Source organism: Moschus berezovskii, chromosome 22 (genome assembly GCF_049115385.1).
Source record: "Moschus berezovskii isolate FMDL1 chromosome 22, NW_MosBer_1.0, whole genome shotgun sequence".
NCBI lineage: Eukaryota > Metazoa > Chordata > Mammalia > Artiodactyla > Moschidae > Moschus > Moschus berezovskii.
Window position 1 is genome coordinate 1,229,691 of NC_142481.1, and position 22,470 is coordinate 1,252,160.

General features: G+C 45.0%; 1 protein-coding gene across 3 annotated transcripts; it reads right to left on the reverse strand.

Annotated features, from left to right (window-relative positions):
- Positions 1 to 6,628: 6,628 nt before the first annotated feature.
- Positions 6,629 to 13,751, reverse strand: LOC129546384 (zinc finger protein 419-like). 3 transcript variants are annotated; one of them, XM_088830383.1, is made up of 6 exons: positions 13,472 to 13,751; positions 11,706 to 11,744; positions 9,821 to 9,947; positions 9,256 to 9,354; positions 8,943 to 9,123; positions 8,246 to 8,379 (listed from the first exon to the last, which is right to left on the reverse strand). In XM_088830383.1, exons 1-5 carry the CDS (start codon positions 13,559 to 13,561, stop codon positions 8,984 to 8,986), a joined length of 495 nt encoding a protein of 164 aa, XP_088686509.1. In that variant the 5' UTR covers positions 13,562 to 13,751; the 3' UTR covers positions 8,246 to 8,379; positions 8,943 to 8,983. The 3 variants fall into 3 exon arrangements, with proteins under 3 accessions (XP_055267262.2, XP_055267263.2, XP_088686509.1); XM_055411287.2 differs by lacking the exon at positions 8,943 to 9,123 and having other exon boundaries at positions 6,629 to 8,379; XM_055411288.2 differs by lacking the exons at positions 8,943 to 9,123; positions 9,256 to 9,354 and having other exon boundaries at positions 6,629 to 8,379.
- Positions 13,752 to 22,470: the final 8,719 nt, after the last annotated feature.

Genomic DNA, 22,470 nt, shown 5'->3' on the forward strand with positions numbered 1-22,470 from the left:
TTGTGTGCCTGTTACATTTTTATATCAGTTAGGCTCATCTCCTAAAATGAGTTGAGAAGCATTCGTTCCTCTTATTTTCTGAAAAGACATGTATTTAGGTCCTTAATATTTCTCAGTTGTGTATGATGATTTTTTAAATAGTTTTTGAACATGTTTTTATTCAGTTTATTTCTAAATAAATCATATATTGATGCTATTATAAAAGATTTCATTTTTTTTCAATTTCCAAACAGTCATTGCTAGTATCAGAAACAAGTCATTTTTGTGTATTGGCCTTTTATCCTGTGACCTCGCTAAACTCAATCATTCTCAATCATTTGATCTAGTAGCTTTTTAGTGAATGAGTTGTAATTTTCAACGTAATCGTGTCTTACTTGAATAGAAGTTTTGGTTCTACCTATACAATCTTTTTTTAAAAAATATTTTTTATTTGGCTCCTCCGGTTCTTAGTTGCAGCATGTGAACTATTAGTTGCAGCATGTAGGATCTAGTTCTCTGACCAGGGATTGAACCCTGGCCCCCTGCTTTGGGAGCACCGAGTCTTAGCCACTGGACCACAAGGGAAGTCCCTACCTTTACAATCTTTAGACCTTTTTTTTTCCCCTTATGTTACTAACACAAATCTCTAGTACCAATACAATGTTAAGTAGAAGTGATGAGCATAGACACATTTGCATTATTCCCAATATCAGGGCAAAAGCATTAGGCTTTTAGCATTAAATGTGTTAGCTGTGTTTTGTTTTGTTTTTTCATAGATGGACTATATCAGGAAGTTCCCATCTAATCCTAATTTGCTGAGAATTTTTATCATTTACTGGTTTTGAATTCTGTGAAATGCTTCCACTACATCTTTGAGATGATTGTTTTTTAGTCTATTAATATAAATAACAGGTTCAATTGTTAAATCATCTTTGCATTCTTGATAAACAGCACTAGGTTATTATTTATGTGTTCACATATGTTTATAGCTGGATTCAGTTTGCTATGTTCATGTGGGTGCTAGTCCCCCTTTTTTTTTAAACTTTTTATTTTCTATTGAAGTATTAGTTGATTATTGATGTATTGGTTTCCCAGGTGGCACTAATGGTAAAGAACCTGCCTGCCAATGCAAGAGACATAAGAGAAATGGGTTTGATCCCTGAGTTGGGAAGATCCCCTGAAGGAGGAAATGGCAACCCATTCCAGTATCTTTGCCTGGAGAATCTCATGGACAGAGACACCTAGAGAGCCACAGTTCATGAGATAGCACTGAGTTGGACATGACTGAAGCCACACATTAGCTGATTAACAGTTATAACATTCACTTAACTATTAATAGTTGGGAAGTGTTTGAATCTTCTTTTAGAAGAGTTTCTATACAATTGGTACTGTTTTATCTTTAAGAAAACAAGAATATCAGTCCCACAACCACAAATGTGTTCCACTGAAGAAGGGAATGGCAAGCCACTTCAGTATTCTTGCTTTGAGAACCCATGAACAGTATGAAAAGGCAAAAAGATAGGACACTGAAAGATGAACTCCCCAGGTTGGTAGGTGCCAATTATGCTACTGGAGATCACTGGAGAAATAACTCCAGAAAGAATGAAGAGATGGAGCCAAAGCAAAACAACACCCAGTTGTGGATGTGATTGATGATAGATGCAAAGTCCGCTGCTATGAAGAGCAATATTACATCAGTTCAGTTCAGTCGCTCAGTAGTGTCCAACTCTCCGCGACCCCATGAATCACAGCATGCCAGGCCTCCCTGTCCATCACCAACTCCCGGAGTTCACTCAAACTCATGTCCACAGAGTTGGTGATGCCATCCAGCCATCTCATTCTCGGTCGTCCCCTTCTCCTCCCGCCCCCAACCTTTCCCAGCATCAGAGTCTTTTCCAGTGAGTCAACTCGAAGCATGAGGTGGCCAAAGTATTGCAGTTTCAGCTTTAGCATCAGTCCTTCCAGTGAACACCCAGGATCGATCTCCCTTAGAATGGACTGGTTGGATCTCCTTGCAGTCCAAGGGACTCTCAAGAGTCTTCTCCAACACCACAGTTCAAAAGCATCAATTCTTCGGCGATCAACTTTCTTCACAGTCCAACTCTCACATCCATACATGACCACGGGAAAAACCATACCCTTGACTAGACGGACCTTTGTTAGCAAAGTAATGTCTCTGCTTTTTAATATGTTATCAAGGTTGGTCATAACTTTCCTTCCAAGGAGTAAGTGTCTTTTAATTTCATGGCTGCAATCAGCATCCGCAGTGATTTTGGAACCCAATAAAACAAAGTCTGACACGGTTTCCACTGTTTTTCCATCGATTTCCCATGAAGTGATGGGACCAGATGCCATGATCTTTGTTTTCTGAATGTTGAGCTTCAAGCCAACCTTTTCACTCTCCTCTTTCACTTTCAACAAGAGGCTTTTGAGTTCCTCATCACTTTCTGCCGTAAGGGTAATGTCATCTGCATATCTGAGGTTAGTGATATTTCTCCCAGCAATCTTGATTCCAGCTTGTGCTTCTTCCAGCCCAGCGTTCCTCATGATGTACTCTGCATACAAGTTAAATAAGCAAGGTGACAATATACAGCCTTGACGTACTCCTTTTCCTATTTGGAACCAGTCTGTTGTTCCATGTACAGTTCTGACTGTTGCTTCCTGACCTGCATACAGGTTTCTCAAGAGGCAAGTCAGGTGGTCTGGTATTCCCATCTCTTTAAGAATTTTCTACAGTTTATTGTGATCCACACAGTCAAAGGCTTTGGCATAGTCAATGAAGCAAAAATAGATGTTTTTCTGGAACTCTCTTGCTTTCTCCATGATCCAGTGGATGTTGGCAATTTGATCTCTGGTGCCTCTGCCTTTTCTAAAACCTGCTTGAACATCTGGGAGTTCACGGTTCACATATTGCTGAAGCCTGGCTTGGAGAATTTTGAGCATGACTTTACTAGCGTGGGAGATGAGTGCAATTGTGCAGTAGTTTGAGCATTCTTTGGCATTGCCTTTCTTTGGGGTTGGAATGAAGACTGACCTTTTCCAGTCCTGTGGCCACTGCTGAGTTTTCCAAATTTGCTGGCATATTGAGGGAACCTGAAATGTTAGGTTCATAAATCAAGGCAAATTGGAAGTGGTCAAACAGGAGATGGCAAGAGTGAACGTCGATGTTTTAGGAATCAGCAAACAAAAATGGACTGAAATGGGTAAATTTAACTCAGCTGATCATTATATATGCTACCGTGGGCAAGAATCCCTTAGAAGAAATGGAGTAGCCATCATAGTCAACAAGAGTCTGAAATGTAGTACTTGGATGCAATCTCAAAAGCGACAAAGTTATCTCTGTTTTCATTTCCAAGGCAAGCCACTCAATAGCACAGTAATTCAAGTCTATGCCCTGACCAGTAATGCTGAAGAAGCTGAAGTTGACCGGTTCTATGAAGACCTACAAGAGCTTCTATAACTAACACCCATAAAAGATGTCCTTTTCATTATAGGGGACTGGATTGCAAAAGTAGGAAGTCAAGAAACACCTGGAGTAACAGGCAAATTTGGCCTTGGAGTACAGAATGAAGCAGGGCAAAAGCTAATAGAGTTTTGCCAAGAGAATGCACTGGTCATAGCAAATACCATCTTCCAATATCACAAGCAAAAACTCTATACATGGACATCACCAGATGGTCAATACCAAAATCAGATTGATTATATTCTTTGCAGCCAAAGATGGAGAAGCTCTATACAGTTAGCAAAAACAAGACTGGAAGCTGACTGTGGCTCAGATCAACAACTCCTTATTGCCAAATTCAGACTTAGATTGAAGAAAGTAGGGAAAACCACAAGGCCATTCAGGTATAATCTAAATCAAATCCCTTATGATTAAACAGTGGAAGTGACAAATAGATTCAAGGGATAAGATCTGATAGACAAAGTGCCTGAAGAGCTATGGACAGAAGTTCGTGACATTGTACGGGAGACAGGAATCAAGAACATCCCCAAGAAATGCAAGAAAGCAAAATTATTGTCTGAGGATGCCTTACAAATAGCTGTGAGAAGAAGAGAAGTGAAAAGCAAAGGAGAAAAGGAAAGATATACCCATTTGAATGCAGAGTTCCAAAGAATAGCAAGGAGAGATAAAGCTTTCTCAGTGGTAAGTGCAAAGAAATAGAGGAAAACAATACAATGGGAAAGACTAGAGATCTCTTCAAGAAAATTAGAGATACCAAGGGAACATTTCATGCAAAGATGGCCTTAATAAAGGACAGAAATTGTATGGACAGAAGATATTAATAGAAGCAGAAGATATTAAGAAAGAGATGGCAAGAATACACAGAAGAACTATACAAAAAAGATCTTCATGACCCAGAGAATTACGATGGTATGATCACTCACCTAGAGCAAGACATCCTAGAATGTGAAGTCAAGTGGGCCTTAGGCAGCATCAGTACAAACAAAGCTAGTGGAGGTGATGGAATTCCAGTTGAGCTATTTCAAATCCTAAAAGATGATGCTGTGAAAGTGCTGCACTCAATATATCAGCAAATTTGGAAAACTCAGCAGTGGCCACAGGACTGGAAAAGGTCAGTTTTCATTCCAGTCCCAAAGAAAGGCAATGCCAAAGAATGCTCAAACTACCGCACAATTGCACTCATCTCACACGCTAGTAAATTCATGCTCAAAATTCTCCAAGCCACGCTTCAACAGTATGTGAACCGTGAACTTCCAGATGTTCAAGCTGGATTTAGAAAAGGCAGAGGAACCAGAGATCAAATGGCCAACATCTGTTGGATCATTGAAAAAGCAAGAGAGTTCCAGAAAAACATCTACTTCTTTATTGACTATGCCAAAGCCTTTAACTGTGTGGACCACAATAAACTCTGGGAAATTCTGAGAGATGATACCAGACCACCTGACCTGCCTCTCGAGAAATCTGTATGTGGTCAGGAAGCAACAGTTAGAACTGGACATGGAACAACAGACTGGTTTCAAATAGGAAAAGGAGTATGTCAAGGCTGTATATTGTCACCCTGCTTATTTAACTTATATGCAGAGTACATCATGAGAAATACTGGGCTTGATGAAGCACAAACTGGAATCAAGATTGCTGGGAGAAATATGAAAAACTTCAGATATGCAGATGACACTACCCTTATGGCAGAAAGCAAAGAAGAACTAAAGAGCCTCTTGATGAAAGAGGAGAGTGAAAAAGTTGGCTTAAAACTCAACATTCAGAAACTAAGATCATGACATTTGGTCCCAGCGCTTCATGGCAAATAGGTGGGAAAACAGTCAAAACAAAGTTTATTTTTGGGGGCTCCAAAATTACTTCAGATGGTGACTGCAGTCATGAAATTAAAAGACGCTTGCTCTTTGGAAGGAAAGTTATGACCAACCTAGACAGCATATTAAAGAGCAGAGGCATTACTTTGCCAACAAAGGTCCGTCTAGTCAAAGCTATGGTTTTTCCAGTAGTTATGTATGGATGTGAGAGTCGGACTATAAAGAAAGCTGAGTGCCAAAGAATTGATGCTTTTGAACTGTGGTGTTGGAGACTTTTGAGAGTCCCTTGGACTGCAAGGAGATCCAACCAGTCCATCCTAAAGGAAATCAGTCCTGAATATTCACTGGAACGACTGATGCTGAAGCTGAAACGCCAATACTTTGGCCACCTGATGTGAAGAATTGACTCATTTGAAAAGACCCTAGTGCTGGGAAAGATTGAAGGCAGGAGAAGGGGATGACAGAGGATGGCATCACTGACTCGACGGACATGAGGTTGAGTAAACTCTGGGCATTGGTGATGGACAGGGAGGCCTGGCATGCTGCAGTCCATGGTGTCACAAAGAGTCAACACGACTGAGTGATTGAACTGAAGCACAAATAACTGAAACTGTCCAACAACTCAAATGAGCAGGGAACAGAATTTTCTTTAAACACTCCAGGAAAAACAAAACACAATACAACCTTGGTAACAACCTGAGTTTAACCCAGTCGGTCCCATCCCTGTCTTACTGGACGTACGATCTACAGAACCATAATATAATAAATTGGTGTTGCTTAAGCCATTTGTTTGTGGTTATTTGTCAGTACAGCAATAGAAAGCTACTGCATCATTATTCTTTGACTATTTCTTTACTTTTTTTTTGGCTGTGCTGCACAGCATGTAGGATTCCTAGTTCCCCAAGCAAGGATCAAACCCTGTCACATGCATTGGGAGTACAGAGTCTTAGCCACTGGACCACAAGGGAAGTCCCAAGTACTTCTTTACTGTCTAAGGCAAGGATATTTCCTCAGCTTATGTTAAACTTTTCCAGCTCTAACCTAGAAGTGGCCTCTTATCTAAAGAGTTCTGATTCTTTTTACTGAAATACTGCATTCATAAGCCAATAATTGGACATTAAATATGTTCACAGCTGCTGGAATACATCTGCATTCTAGGCTGTCACTGAATAGATAGGGGGTATGTTCATATGTAAACATTTCTACATACACTGAACTTCTTTGTCTGTATTTAAATTAACAAATATTTCACAAGATTAGATATTTAAAAGGGCTCTTAGGGCTCCAATAGCATACCCAGATAAGGTTTTTTTTTTTACAGGCAATGATAAAGTACCATAAGAGAAAAAGAACACAATACAAAAAGTACAGTCAGTAAAAGAACAAATGGGTAAGTTGTATTTCATGAAAGTTAAGAAATTCTACTCTAGGGAAGATACTGTTAAGATAAGGAAACCAAAGCCACAGACTTAGAGAAAATATTGGTAAAGTATATATCAAATGAGTTATTTGCATCCAGAATATATTAAGAAATTGCAAGACAGTTCTTTTAATATTAGGCAAAAAACTTTGATCAGATAATTCACTAAAGAAAATATATGATGGCAAATACACAGGGAGAAATACTGAACACCAAGTCATTAGGGAAATGCAAATTTAAACCACAATGAAATACTACTAGACATTCCCTAGAATTGCTAAAAATATATGGCCAATATTTTACATACAAAACTCAGCAAAGATATGGAGAAACTGGAAAACAAACACACTCCAGGAAATGTGAAATGGCATAACCATTTAGAATACAAGGTGGCAAACTCTTAAAAAGTTAAATATTTGCATCAGCTTCCAGGATGACAGTGTGAGGAGCTTTGCAGGCCTGCTTCCCAGGGAAATGGATGAAAATTATAAAAACATCATGTAAAGCCTCTGGAAGTGATCTGAAGGATATACAGCAAGTGAAGAAACATTTGTTTGAGAAAATCTAATACTCAGGTAGAAAAGCAAGGGTCCATCACATTTGAACCTTGCAAGACTTTTCTCCACTGTGAGCCTTCTGGTGCTGTATAAGGTTGAAACGCTGGCTAAATGATTTCCCACAACTGCTGCACTCATAAGGCATTTCTCCAGTGTGAATTCTCCGATGCTTAACAAGGCTGGAGCTGTGACGGAAAAATTTACCACATTCCCTGCACCCATAAGGTCTTGCTCCAGTGTGAACTCTCTGGTGTTTAACAAGGCTAGAATTCTCACTAAAGAATCTTCCACATTCACTGCACTTAAAAGGCTTTTCTCCAGTGTGAACTTTTCGGTGTTGCACAAGGCTAGAGCTTTGGCTAAAAAATTTCCCACATTCGCTGCATTCATAAGGCCTTTCTCCAGTGTGAACTCTCCAGTGATTAATAAGGCTTGACTTGTGGCTATAGAATTTCCCACATTCGCTGCACTTATAAGGTCTTTCTCCAGTGTGAACTCTCTGATGCTTCATGAGGCTTGAGTTAAAGCTAAAGAACTTCCCACATTCACTGCACTCGTAAGGCCTTACTCCAGTGTGGATTCTGTGATGCTGAACAAGTGTGGAATTGTGCCTGAAGGCTTTTCCACATTCACTGCATTTAAAAGGCTTTTCTCCAGTGTGGACTCTCCGGTGTTGAATGAGGTCAGCATTGCGGCTGAAGGATTTTCCACATTCACTACACCCATAAGGCCTTTCACCAGTGTGAACTATTTGGTGTATAAAAAGGTTGGATTTATGGCTGAATAATTTCCCACACTCACTGCATTCATAAGGCTTTTCTCCCGTGTGTAGTCTCTGGTGCTGAACAAGTAAGTATTTCTGACCAAAGGCTTTCCCACACTCACTACACCTGTAATGCCTTTTTCCAGGGGGAACGCCCTCCCCACTTTTGGTGCTCCTACATGGCTCCCCTTCACTAGGAGCTGCCTGAGGCTTGGGAAGACCAGAGCTTCCTGGGGAGACCTTCCCACTCCCCTCATGCTCTTCTCTTGTTGAGGGTTTCTCTCCAGAGTTCAGGGTCTGGTGTTGGTGAAGGTTTGCTCTGTCCAGTTCTACACAGCCACTCTGCTCAGAAGGTGCCTTGTCAGCCTCTGCTCCACACCAACAACCTGCAAGTGCAGAAATGCTGATGAAGTGTCTGTGGAGTATGTAGACTGGTGGGACGAGGCAGTACCCTCAAACGTGTCTGACACAGGCAGTAAGGGGTTCCTGGGACCCTTCTTGTTGTCACCTTTGTCGCAACTTGCTTTCAATGGCAAAACCCAAATCTTCCAGTGACCTTTAGCATCACCACAACTTAGGTGGCAAGTGTCACCCATCACAGTGAGCATTGCTAAGGATGTTGAGATACCACAGCTTCAACTGTACTATAACCTGTGAAGCTCCCTATTTCCGGCTGTGTCAGCATCCCAAAACACAGGCTGGAGCACCCAGGCCAGGCACACTGGTGTGAGGAGGCTGGTCCCCCGTACAAGCAGCCCTTCTTGTCCTCCCCTGAGTGTGACCTAGTTATGTTCAAATGCACCCATAAAATCCCATCGTGCCTTTTCTTGTACTCTCCCCACCAACAAAGGCATCTGCTGACAGGTCCTCACCCTCTGCTTCCCCCACTTGTTGGAGCCCACTCCCTCCAGTGTGACCCCCGCTCCCCCCCTCGGCGGGTAGGGACTACCTCTTTGGACCTGTGAGCACAATCAACCTTGTTTCTTTTCCTTAGGCTCTCCTGTGTTTCCTCTCATGGCCACAGCTGACTGGCCATGTCATAAAACAGTAGAAAATGAGGCCACTGTTGGCGAGCACTGCGGAGTGGAAGAGAGGGTAGGTGACAGCCCTGGCAGCTGAGATGTGGGCAGCTGACGGAAAAAAGATGGAAATCAGCCTTGGCCCCTTGTCTAACAACAAAACATCAGGGCCCCCTGGGGAGACTCCTGGTGCGAACTCATCCCTGGGTTCAACCCCACCCTCCACCACCTCCTTCCAAGTACCTGCTGGTGTGGCTGTGGGTGAGACTGCCCCAGCAGGCACACAGGGCTCCCCCCGCTGCTCCAGCTGAGTCATGTCATGGGTCTTGGACGATGTAAGTCCTACAGGAAGGAACAAGGCAGGAGGGTCAAAGTGACCCACTCCTCAGCAGCCCACAGGAACTAAGGCTGAGTGTAACCAACAAGAAGATGGGAAAAAGATGCTGCAGAAACATCCTGGTCAAGCAGTGGCCAGGTCAGTGCCTCAGTTCCTGACACAGGCAGATCCCACATCAGCCAAAAGAGGAGGGCCAAAGTGGGGTGTTGGACTGCCGTGGATCTCTTTGGCATCACCAGGCCAGGGAGAGGCCAGTAGCATAGGATCCATCTGACTGCAACACTTGGGATCCCCAAACCCATTCCTGCACAACCATGGAGCAGCTTGGGGACAGAAGGGGGTGGTGCACCCAGGCTTGGCTGTTATACCTACTCTAGGACACAAGAAAGGATGCAGTACTCACAGACCAGCTTTGGGAGGGACGGACCTGCCCTTGGAGAGGGGAGGAGCTGTAGGGTGCAAGGACCTTACCGAGAGAGGCCATCAGTGAGAAGGTCTCCAGCATCACCCCATGGTACAGGAGCCTCTGGGCCTCATCAAGGAGCCCCCACTCCTCCCAGGAGAAGTAGACAGCCACGTCCTCAAAGGTCACTCGGCCCTGCCACAATGGGGATGGTTCAGTTTACATGCAGCCTTCTTCCCTGGGACTCTAACCCTCCTCCCAAGCTCCTCATCTCAGTGGAATACGAGGCCCTGGTACAGCTGACGCCCACCCTCCTGGCCACCCCAGTGATCACCGTGTTCTGCCCTCAGCAACAACAGGTGGGGGACAGGTGTCGTCTGAGCTCTGGTGCTGACCTACAGAGCCTCACCCTTCTGCAAGACAATTCACCCAGGATCCTTCAGACTATGGTTCCCAAGAACAACCAAAATGGAGTCCCCTTCTCCTTTCACCCCAGCACAAGGGCCTGAGGCCAACAGCTGGCACTCTCTCCCAACACGCATACTGTTCTTCACACCACACCTCCCTCATGGCCCTGACCCTGCTTGGCCCTTACCCTGGCTTCATCCTCAGCATCTTGAAACATGGAGTAGATCTCAGGTACACCCAGCCTTCTTCCATTCTGTGTTACAGAGCAGTCCCCTGACCAGTCTCAACATCCTCTGACACTTGTTCAAAGCCCAGGTCCACTTGTCTCATATCATGCCCACCAAAATTCCCAGAGGACCCCGTGTGACTGTGCTGACCTCCAGGTCCTCACAGCAATAAGAACAAGAGCCTGGGGAACCCGCAGCTGGATGAATCAGCAGTAGCACCAGCTTTGCTCTCATCTCCCTGCCTGGTCTCCGTCTGCATCTCATGTCCACGCCCCACGGAAATCCGGCCTCTAGCCAGATCCTCCTCACCCCTACAACGCCTCCCCACCATGACCACTACACTCCCCTCATGTGTTTCTATGAAACCCAGCACCCCATCCAGCAAGAGACCCAGTCCTCAGCCCCACACTCCCCTCCCTTGTTACCTAATGCACTGCCATGGGACCTGAAGGTGCCCCCTGCCAAATCTGATCACAGCTCCATCCTGGCCCACGCACCATCCACACTGTGGGTGAATCCAATCTGAACCCTTCACCTGAACTCCAGACTGTGTGTCCAGGTACCCAGGGGAGGAATCCACTCAAGGATTTCTGGGTTCAACAGCCAGAACCTAACTCATTCCCAGTGAGAATTCCTCTTACCACCGACTTGGATGTGGTGGCACTTCCCTCCTTCTAGCTACTGAGGTCAAATATCTCAGAATCACCTGACTCTTCCTCTTTTCTCTCCCAACCTTCCACATCAGATAGTCTGCTCAGACCTACTTGGAAGAACGAACACACACTCCCAACACATTGCCCACCTCCACTGCCACTACTCTGGCCCATCTCACCTGGGCTGTTGTAGTAGCCTCCTCCCTGGTCTCCCTACCACCCAACAGTCTGCTTAATAAGCCTGGCTCAGATCAGTTCCTTCTGCTCTAAACCTCCTGTGGCTCCCACCACCCTCTGAATTGAGGTGCACCTCTGCAGACCACCATTCCAGGTCTAACTTCTGCTTCTTGCTGTTTCCACCACAAATGAGGGGGACCTAAGTTTGCTCGACATTCCCAGCTCAACCTCACCTCTAATATTTTCTAACGATCACTGTGAATGGACTCTCTTCTAGGCTTCATGCCACTGGCTGCCAGAAATGGGAACCAAACCATATGATTCCTGGCCTGCACTCAGGGACCTGATCTTAGATGACCACCTTCCAGGGATCTTAGATGGCAGGGTGAGGAGCATAGCAGGTAAAACAAGTCCTAGGATGCTACAATCCTGGAGCCCAGGCAAGCAGGAGGTGAAAAGGGTAAGGATCTCGGACACCTATCACTTACCTCTTCATGGTCTGGAAGCCACTCCACAGCCACAGCAACCTATGGAAAAGCCAGGCCATGAGAAGCAAGCAATAATATTGGGCCCCAGTGGCTCAACCAAGGTACCTCAGTCCTTGGTGATGCATGCCTCTTAACAGCTGTGTAATCTTGGACAAATACTCAACCTCCCTGTGCAGTATTGTGATCTGTCAAATGTGGATAATAATGGTGTCCACCCAAGAGGGCTATTGTTTGTTCATTTCTATGCATCAAGTTCTAACTATCAACTCTCACTGTCCTCATAAGTGATGCTTCTGTCAGTATTTCCTGGTTGGTATTAAAAATGTACTTTTTCAACATGCCTTTTAACTAAGAAAATACAATATTGAAGATATTTGATTTAATCAAATGCTTAGCAGGATATTGATATTTCAACTAATTACATGTTAGCTTGTTAAAGCTGCATTGTCTTAACTGCCTATGTGTGTATGTATATACATACATATTTATGTACATATGTATATATTTATTTTCACCAGTTAGTGTTAAATGAGTATTTATAAGAAACTGGAGGATTTGACTTGAGAAAACTGAGTAGCTACTAGTCCAATTGGCAACTGGCTGCCTGGTATACACTCTCCTGGAGGGAAGCCTGCTAGAGGCCTTTCCACTGGAGCAGCTACTCATGCCTCCTGTCCTAAAAGCTGGGGGAACTTAGGCATCAAAGGAGATGCCCTACTAGCCTACCTGAGTGTTCTATTTCTCCACGAGGGGAAAAGAGGGCCTGCTGAGCCTGGAGTGGCAAATCTACACCACTGACCATCTCAGTCGCCAGCCCAGACCTGGGTCTGCTAACCATTCCTCCACACCAGCCAGAATCACTTTGGAGAACAGGAATCCACCCCTCTGGAGGTGGCCCACCCTCCAGGCTCATCTGAAATAAAAACCTTAACATTCTCCCTTCTAAATATAAGCCCCAGTTTGTGCTGCAGACCAGGTCACCCTCCACCATCCCTTGGATATTTCCAGCCCAGATCCCTCCCTGGAACCCTGGAACCCCTAAGGTGAGCGAGCAAGTTGCCCATGTGACACCTCCACTCTGGGAAACCTCAGGGTTACCACGTCCAAAATTCAACTCCCAATCTTTTCCCTGAAACCTGCTCCCTGCAAACCAAAAAACAGGTTCGTCCTTCCTTCCCTACACTTTCACAGCCACAGCCGGTGCAGCAGGAAGTCTTGTCTGTCCCGCTTTTAAAGCCTGTGAGAGACCTGATCATTTCTTCCCTCTCTGGCCACCACCGACGACAGTCCAGAGCCCATCAGCACTCCATGGTATTTACTTCGTCACAGGTCTTCCAGTCTCCACTCACACTCTCATCACCCCTACCCCTGTCTCTTTTTCCCTGCGAAGACTTTGGACAATTTTGACACACAGATTGAGCCTCTCCTCTTCACAACCCTCCCTGGCCACTGGCGGCAGCACAATGAAGGCCCAGCTGCTGCGGCTGCCTGGTCCCGTGTGATTCATCCTCTCATGCGGTTGCGTGCAGACTCCAGACAAATCTCAAGTTTAAGACTCTCAGTTACTGTTTCGAGGCTTTGATCTTGCCGGTCCCGCGGCCTGTAACCCTCTCCCACGCCCCATCATACTGGCTGACAGAAATACGGCCTCTCACCCACTATTTCCTTACAGACCTGGAACCAGGGGCTTGAGCAGGGGACGGTCAAGGGGGCCTTTAGCGTCTACTGGGGCTACGGCGGTGAGAGACCGGAGGACGAGCATTTACCTGAGGCGGGACTTTCAGAGCGGCCACAGCCATCGGACTCTGTGGGCGGAGCTGGGACAGGGGCTGTGAACCAGGTCGGGCCCCAGGCATCCCTGTCCCGGAGTCGGAATCGGGTGACTCCCGGGCGCCGCTGCTGAACGTCAGACCCGCATTAGTGCCGAGAAGAGAACACCAGCCTCCTCTCGCGCCTTACCGCTCCCGTCACCCCCAGTTCAACACCAGCTTCCCGGAGCCTCATCAAGCACACAGACCCAAGAGACCTCCCAAAATGACCGCCGCCCCACCCCCCGAAGGCGGAACTCCCGCCTCGCTGGTTCCAATGGGGAAATATCTGCGCTGTCGGCTGAGCACCGCCCCCGCAGGAAGCAGCGCCTACTGGGTAATGTAGTTCACTCGCAGCCAAACCTGCAGGAAGTGGACCGGTAATAGGGCGGGGCTGGGGGCAGCCCCTTGCTCGCGCAGGTTACCGCGTAGCCCTTACCTGGAAACGGTTACCGCGAGACAGCTGTGGGGACTGTTAGCTCCAGACCTAGGTAGGGCGGTTAGAGGTCCCGCTGGGCCAACCGGCCAGGTGCTGGTCCTCTGGTGGAGAGTGTGGCTTTCTCCCCGGGACCCTCCAGGCCTCACGGCCTTGTGGCTGCAGGTGAGCTGGGAGGCATTGCTGGGGGGAGGCTGGGGACGTGTCCTGCGGAGCTCCAGAGCCATTGCCACCATGGCCCACTGGTGGGACCTAGGTCTTTAGGCAACGGGGAACCTCTCTGCCATTCCTGCCTCCGTGACCTGGTGGCAGCAGCAGTGTGCATGGGTTGCAGTCCGCAGGGCCTGGGACTCCACTCCTGTTGGGGCATCTGAGGAGCCTGAGGGCTAGTTGGGTCCTGGGCACCTGGCTCCCTCAATGATGACAGTTGTGCAGGGTCTGAGGACCTGACCTTGAGGGCACTGCCAGCTAAAACCTGCATCTTTTGCCAAGCCTGGGCACTGGCAGGAGGACCCAGATTGGGCGCTGGATGAATGTTCCCTGACAGGGTTATGGGCCCAAGCGGGAACTGTCCTCTCATCAGCCAGGACCTTGGAGGGTGAAAGTTGTGCCCTGGGCTCTTGCCCTTTCTTGTCATAACAGAGAATAACATTCATTTGATGTAGGGTTATAGAAACATCATTTGACCATGACTTGATCTCAAGAACAAGTGATCTGAAACCAAAACTTTGCAACAACTGTCAGGTTGGTTTATTTCTCTTCCTCAATTCTTGTCTCGTCACAACAAAAATTTGGAGCAATGGACCAAAAGGTGTAGAACAGACAAGTTACAGCCTGATTCAGTTCAGAGATTTTTTTTTTATTAGTTTCACACTCTCAAAGAAGTTCTCCTCATCCTTCCACTCAAGCTCTCTTGGCTTTCCCCTTTTATATTTCCAGTCTTCTCCTTTTTAGGCATCAGTGAACTAAAATGGACCGGAATGGACAAATGTAATTCAGATGACCAGTATATCTATGACTGTGGGCAAGAAGCCCTTAAAAGAGATGGAGTAGCTCTTATAGTCAACAAGAGAGTCTGAAATGCAGTACTTGGGAGCAATCTCAAAAATGAAAGAATGATCTTGTTTCGTTTTCAAGGCAAACCATTCAATATCACAGAACCCAAGTCTATGCCCCAACCACTAGTGTGAAAGAAGCTGAAGTTGAATGGTTCTATGAAGCCCTACAACACCTAGAACTAACACCAAAAAACCCAAAAAATACGTCCTTTTCATCATTGGGGACTGAAATGCAAAGTAAGAAGTCAAGACATACCTGGAGTAACAGGCTAGTTTGGCCTTGGAGTACAAAAAGAAGCAGGGCAAAGGCTAACAGTTTCCCCAAGAGAACGCACTGGTCATAACAAACACCATCTTCCAACAACACAAGAGACAACTCTACACATGAACATCACCAGATGGTCAAAACCGAAATCAGATTGATTATATTCTTTGCAGCCATAGATGAGAAGCTCTGTACAGTCAGCAAAGACAAGATTGGAAGCTGACTGTGGCTCAGATCAAGAACTCCTTATTGCCAAATTCAGACTTCAATTGAAGAAAGTAGGGAAAACCACTAGGCCAGTCAGGTATGACCTAAGTCAAATCCCTTATTATACAGTGAAAGTGACAAATAGATTCAAGGAATGAGATCTGATAGAGTGCCTGAAGAACTAGGGATGGAGGTTTGTAACATTGTACAGGAGGCAGTGATCAAAACCATCCCCAAGAAAAAGAAATGCAAAAAGGCAAAATGATTGCCTGAGGAGGACTTACAAATAGCTAAGAAAAGAAGAGAAGCTGAAGGCAAAGGAGAAAAGGAAAGATATACCCATTTGAATGCAGAGTTCCAAAGAATAGCAAGGAGAGATAAGAAAGACTTCCTAAGTGAATAATGCAAAGAAATAGAGGAAAACAATAGAATGGGAAGACTAGAGATCTCTTCAAGAAAATTAGAGATACCAAGGCAACATTCCATGTAAAGAAGGGCACAACGAAGGACACAAATAGTATAGACCTAACAGAAGCCGAAGATATTAAGGAAAGGTGGCAAGAATACACAGAAGAACTATACAAAAAAAAAAAAAAAAGGTCTTAATGACCCAGATAACCACGATGGTGTGATCACTCACCTAGAACCAGACATCCTGGAGTGCAAAGTCAAGTGGGCCTTAGGAAGCATCACTACAAGCAAAGCTAGTGGAGATGAAGGAATTTCAGTTCAGTTCAGTCACTCAGTCGTGTCTGACTCTGCAACCCCATGGACTGCAGCACGCCAGGCTTTCCTGTCCATCACCAACTCCCGAAGTTTACTCAAACTCACGTCCTTTGAGTCGGTGACAGACCATCTCATCCTCTGTCATCCCTTTCTCCTCCTGCCCTCAATCTTTCCCAGCATCAGGGTCTTTTCAAAGTTGAACTATTTCAAATCCTCAAAGATGATGCTGTGAAAGTGCTTCACTCAATATGCCAGCAAATTTGGAAAACTCAGCAGTGGCCACAGGACTGGAAGAGGTCAGTTTTTATTCCAATCCCAAAGAAGGGCAATACCAAAGAATGCTCAAACTACCACACAATTGCACTTATTTCACATGCTAACAAAGTAGTGCTCAAAATTCTCCAAGCTAGACTTCAACGGTATGTGAAATGAGAACTCCCAGATGTTCAAGCTGGATTTAGTAAAGGCAGAGGAACCAGAGATCAAATTGTGAACATCCATTGGATCATAGAAAAAGCAAGAGAATTCCAGAAAAACGTGTACTTCTGCTTCACTGACTATGCTAAAGCCTTTGACCGCGTGGATCACAACAGACTGTGGAAAATTCTTAAAAGATGGGAATACCAGACCATCTTACCTGCCTCCTGAGAAACCTGTATGAAGGTGAAGAAACAACAGTTAGAATCGGACATGGAACATTGGACTGGTTCCAAATTGGGAAAGGAGTACATCAAGGCTGTATATTGTCCCCGCCACCCCCGCCCCTGCCCCATTATTTAATTTATATACAGAGTACATGACTCAAAATGCCAGGCTGGATGAAGCATAGGCTGGATGAAGCATAGGCTGGATGAAGCATAAGCTCGAATCAAGACTGACAGGAGAAATATCAATAAACTCAGATACTTAAATGACACCACTCTATGGCAGAAAGCAAAGGGGAACTAAAGAGCCTCTTGATGAAAGTGAAAGAAGAGAGTGAAAAGCTGGCTTGAAACTCAACATTCAAAAAACTAAGATTATGGCCTCTGGTCCCATTCAGTTCAGTTCAGTTCAGTCGCTCAGTCGTGTCCGACTCTCCGTGACCCCATGAATCACAGCACGCCAGGCCTCCCTGTCCATCACCAACTCCCGGAGTTCTCTCAAACTCATGTCCACAGAGTCGGTGATGCTATCCAGCCATCTCATTCTCTGTCGTCCCCTTCTCCTCCCGCCCCCAACCTTTCCCAGCATCAGAGTCTTTTCCAGTGAGTCAACTCTTCGCATGAGGTGGCCAAAGTATTGGAGTTTCAGCCCTAGCATCAGTCCTTCCAATGAACACCCAGGATTGATCTCCTTTAGAATGGACTGGTTGGATCTCCTTGCAGTCCAAGGGACTCTCAAGAGTCTTCTCCAACACCACAGTTCAAAAACATCAATTCTTCGGCGCTCAGCTTTCTTCACAGTCCAACTCTCACATCCATGCATGACCACGGGAAAAACCATAGCCTTGACTAGATGGACCTTGGTTGGCAAAGTAATGTCTCTGCTTTTTAATATACTATCAAGGTTGGTCATAACTTTCCTTCCAAAGAGTAAGCGTCTTTTAATTTTATGGCTGCAATCAGCATCTGCAGTGATTTTGGAGCCCCAAAAAATAAAGTCTGACACTGTTTCCACTGTTTTTCCATCGATTTCCCATGAAGTGATGGGACCAGATGCCATGATCTGTGTTTTCTGAATGTTGAGCTTCAAGCCAACCTTTTCACTCTCCTCTTTCACTTTCATCAAGAGGCTTTTGAGTTCCTCTTCACTTTCTGCCATAAGGGTTGTGTCATCTGCATATCTGAGGTTATTGATATTTCTCCCGGCAATCTTGATTCCAGCTTGTGCTTCTTCCAGCCCAGCGTTCCTCATGATGTACTCTGCATACAAGTTAAATAAGCAAGGTGACAATATACAGCCTTGACGTACTCCTTTTCCTATTTGGAACCAGTCTGTTGTTCCATGTACAGTTCTGACTGTTGCTTCCTGACCTGCATACAGGTTTCTCATGAGGCAGGTCAGGTGGTCTGGTATTCCCATCTCTTTAAGAATTTTCTACAGTTTATTGTGATCCACACTGTCAAAGGCTTTGGCATAGTCAATGAAGCAGAAATAGATGCTCTTCTGGAACTCTCTTGCTTTCTCCATGATCCAGCGGATGTTGGCAATTTGATCTCTGGTGCCTCTGCCTTTTCTAAAACCTGCTTGAACATCTGGGATTTCACGGTTCACATATTGCTGAAGCCTGGCTTGGAGAATTTTGAGCATGACTTTACTAGCATGTGAGATGAGTGCAATTGTGCGGTAGTTTGAGCACTCTTTGGCATTGCCTTTCTTTGGTATTGGAATGAAGACTGACTTTTTCCAGTCCTGTGGCCACTGCTGAGTTTTCCAAATTTGCTGGAATATTGAGTGCAGCACTTTCACAGCATCATCTTTCAAGATTTGAAATAGCTCAACTGGAATTCCATCACCTCCACTAGCTTTGTTCGTAGTGCTTTCTAAGGCCCACTTGACTTCACATTCCAAGATGTCTGGCTCTAGGTCAGTGATCACGTTATCGTGACTATCTTGGTCGTGAAGATCTTTTTTGTACAGTTCTTCTGTGTATTCTTGCCACCTCTTCTTAATATCTTCTGCTTCTGTTAGGTCCATACCATTTCTGTCCTTTATCGAGCCCATCTTTGCATGAAATGTTCCCTTGGAATCTCTAATTTTCTTGAAGAGATCTCTTGTTTTTCCTATTCCATTGTTTTCCTCTATTTCTTTGCATTGATCACTGAGGAAGGCTTTCTTATCTCTCCTTGCTATTCTTTGGAACTCTGCATTCAGATGCTTATATCTTCCCTTTTCTCCTTTGCTTTTCGCTTCTCTTCTTTTCACAGCTATTTGTAAGGCCTCCTCAGACAGCCATTTTGCTTTTTTGCATTTCTTTTCCATGGGGATGGTCTTGGTCCCTGTCTCCTGTACAATGTTACAAACCTCCGTCCATAGTTCATCAGGCACTCTATCAGATCTAGTCCCTTAAATCTATTTCTCACTTCCACTGTATAATCATAAGGAATTTGATTTAGGTCATATCTGCCGGTGCCAGCCGGCAAAGAGAACAGGTCCGGACCGCAACGACATAGAAGCCTGAGAAAAGAATTAAGGAGTAAAGAATGGGGTCGAGAGGACTGAATGCTCGTGAGGAAAATCAGCGACTTTATTGAAAAGGGCCAGGGTTTTTATACAAAGTGAGACAGGGAACAAGGTACATAAAAATACCAAGTCATTTACCAGGTTAGTTATTGCATCTATAGAAGATTACAAAGGCTTGTTTGCTTTCTAAGACAAGCTTGGCATTTAAACTAATGCTCACGAGATAAGAAAAACTAGTCCGCAGGCTATAAAGATTAGGGAGTACATTCTTAATCTATTTTAAGAGATAAGGAAAACATACCTACATAAATCTGGGGAAATAAACAAGAAACCTAGCAAAGGATTATTTGCTCTGTTTTTCTCAAGGAAGAACAAATAAGGCCTGGTAAACGTTTTATGACTCTCTTAAGGGGTGGCGGGACAGGGAACAGCACTTACAAGGCATTCCCAGGGCCAACATTTGGGGCCTTGTTCAGGCCGGCTCCCCGTATCTCCCCCTTTCTTTTTTATTAAGAAAAGAAAAAAGACCAGCCTCTTTGTTTTATTCCATGAGAAAAGGCAGTCATTTTCTAGTAATACGTGAAAACATCATGATTCTTTCAGTAACTAAATTCATAATACATTGCAGGAAACATGGTCCACAACAAAGGAGACAAAGTATAATTACAAATATTATAAGTAAGGTTTTCCACCAATCACTATGGAACCAGGATTTAACTTGTTCCCAAAAGGGGGGAGAGGAATCTTGCATAGATCTGATCTGATGCTGCAAGTCATCAACAGCATCAGATATATTGGAGGACAGATCAGGAATATAAACACAGCACTCTACTTTTATAACAGCACAGGTCCCTCCCTGAGCAGCTGTAAGAATATCCAGGGCCATTCGGTTTTGTAGAACAGCCTTACGCATTTGTTTTTGTTCTTCATTTAATGCTTCTATAGCCTTTTTTGTGTCCAGTAACGCCTGCTGAGTAAAATTTGTTAAAGCATCCACATGGGCCATTATATCTGTTGTTCCAAGAGAAGGGACAAATACTGCCGCTAAATAATCATACCAGTGGAACACAGCTCGAGACCAACGTGCTTTCAAAAGGGGAAGATTAGCGGGGTTTTTCATAGGAGAGCGAGTGATTCGGCCAGGAGCAAACACAAATCCAAGGCTACAGCGTCCCACCCAACCAATGGGAAGCCAGGGCCAAACATTAGAGCCACAAATCCATTTTGTCCCATTAGGAGCCACCCATCTTATACCGGGACTGTTTTTCCAATCGGATCCCGGCCAGAGGGTGGGAGCATTACAGTTAAAGGTTACATTAGTCACCCGAGTACACATAGAAATAGGGGTAATACCCACATGCTTCAACAAATGTTTGCCAAAATCTTTTCCCCCAAAACGGGGTTGATGTTGTTGTTTCCATCAAATGTCCGCTTGTCTCAGTAACTGTCCTTTTTCCGGGGTCATCCAAAAGTACTCATCCCAGATCTGATAATAATCTCCAAAAAATTGACTCGTACGAGTCTTATTTTTGTTGGTATTAGAATAAGTGCGGTATGCATCTTCAACAGCCTTATAACTCGCATTAACGTTGAACTGTAGCGAGGAACTCGCCTTCTGATTACCCGTGTCGTTACACTCGGGAAGGGCAGAGACATTTAGAGTGTTGAGACTTCTGTGAGTTTGCTTATGCTGCTAAGTCACTTCAGTCGTGTCCGACTCTGTGTGACCCCATAGACGGAAGCCCACCAGGCTCCCCCGTCCCTGGGATTCTCCAGGCAAGAACACTGGAGTGGGTTGCCATTTCCTTCTCCAATGCGTGAAAGTGAAAAGTGAAAGTGAAGTCGCTCAGTTGTGTCCGACTCTTAGCGACCCCACGAACTGCAGCCTACCAGGCTCCTCCATCCATGGGATTTTCTAGGCAATAGTACTGCTTATACTGGGTTAAAAAGTCACAGACTGCAGGAAAATGCATTTGCTGTATAGGGGATACCCACCAAGGAAACCCATCGACTACAGACAAAGGCATAGCAGTACAAACCCAGCAGGCGGAGCTGTTGTGAAAATCAGCATAAGAATGGGCCCAGGATGGAAAAACATTTCCTTCAGCTCAGGGAAATGCTTGATTCATTACTGTACAGGCTAGTGCAAGCACCAAATAGGATAGAGAAACATGTGGTTGGGTTGTATCAACTGCAATACGCCTTACTTGCTCTACAAATTCATGTAATTGTTGATTCGTCGGCAGGACATTCCTTTCTCCTATTTGTAGCCTTCTCATCTGACCCGTCGTCAGGTGTCTTCTCCGCCTGGCGTACCAACTTCTCCGGGAGCCAGCGCGGCGCTTCGGCATCCTGTAGAAAAATACAAACATGCCCCCGTCCCCATATTAAAACAGGATCGGGGCCATGCCATTGGTTAGTAATGGGGTCTTTCCATTTTACGAGGGGTTTGTTGTAGGTCATGGGCATCCAAAATCGTTGTGCTGCGGTTTTTCCTTCTGAATCTAAATTTAAAAAATTAAGAATGAAAAGAGCATGATGCAAATAATTATAAGGTGTCAGGGGGTACAATTCCCCCTTTTTTATTTTAAAAGTTGATGTTTTAGAGTCTGATGGGCGCGTTCTACTATGCCTTGTCCTTGAGGATTGTAGGGAATACCTGTTTTCAGAGAAATGGACAAATGAGAACAAAAGTTAAGAAACGTTTGCGAAACATAGCCAGGTCCATTGTCTGTTTTTATGACTTTAGGAGTGCCCGTAACAGAAAAAGCTGCAAGGCAATGTGCAATACAATGTCGAGCAGCTTCTCCAGTCTGTAAGGAAGCAAAAATGTAACCAGAAAAAGTATCAACAGTAACATGTACATACTTTAATTTTCCAAACGATAGGACATGCGTAACATCCATTTGCCAGAGGTGATTAGGCAGAAGTCCCCGGGGGTTAACGCCGTAGTGAGGGACAGAAAGAAACTGAGGACAGACAGGACAGCGTTTAACGATTTGTCTGGCTGCCTCTCGGGGGATTTTAAATTGCAACCTGAGGGTATGACTGTTTTGATGATAAAGCCAATGAGATTGTTCTGCCTTTTGTGTTTGGGAAA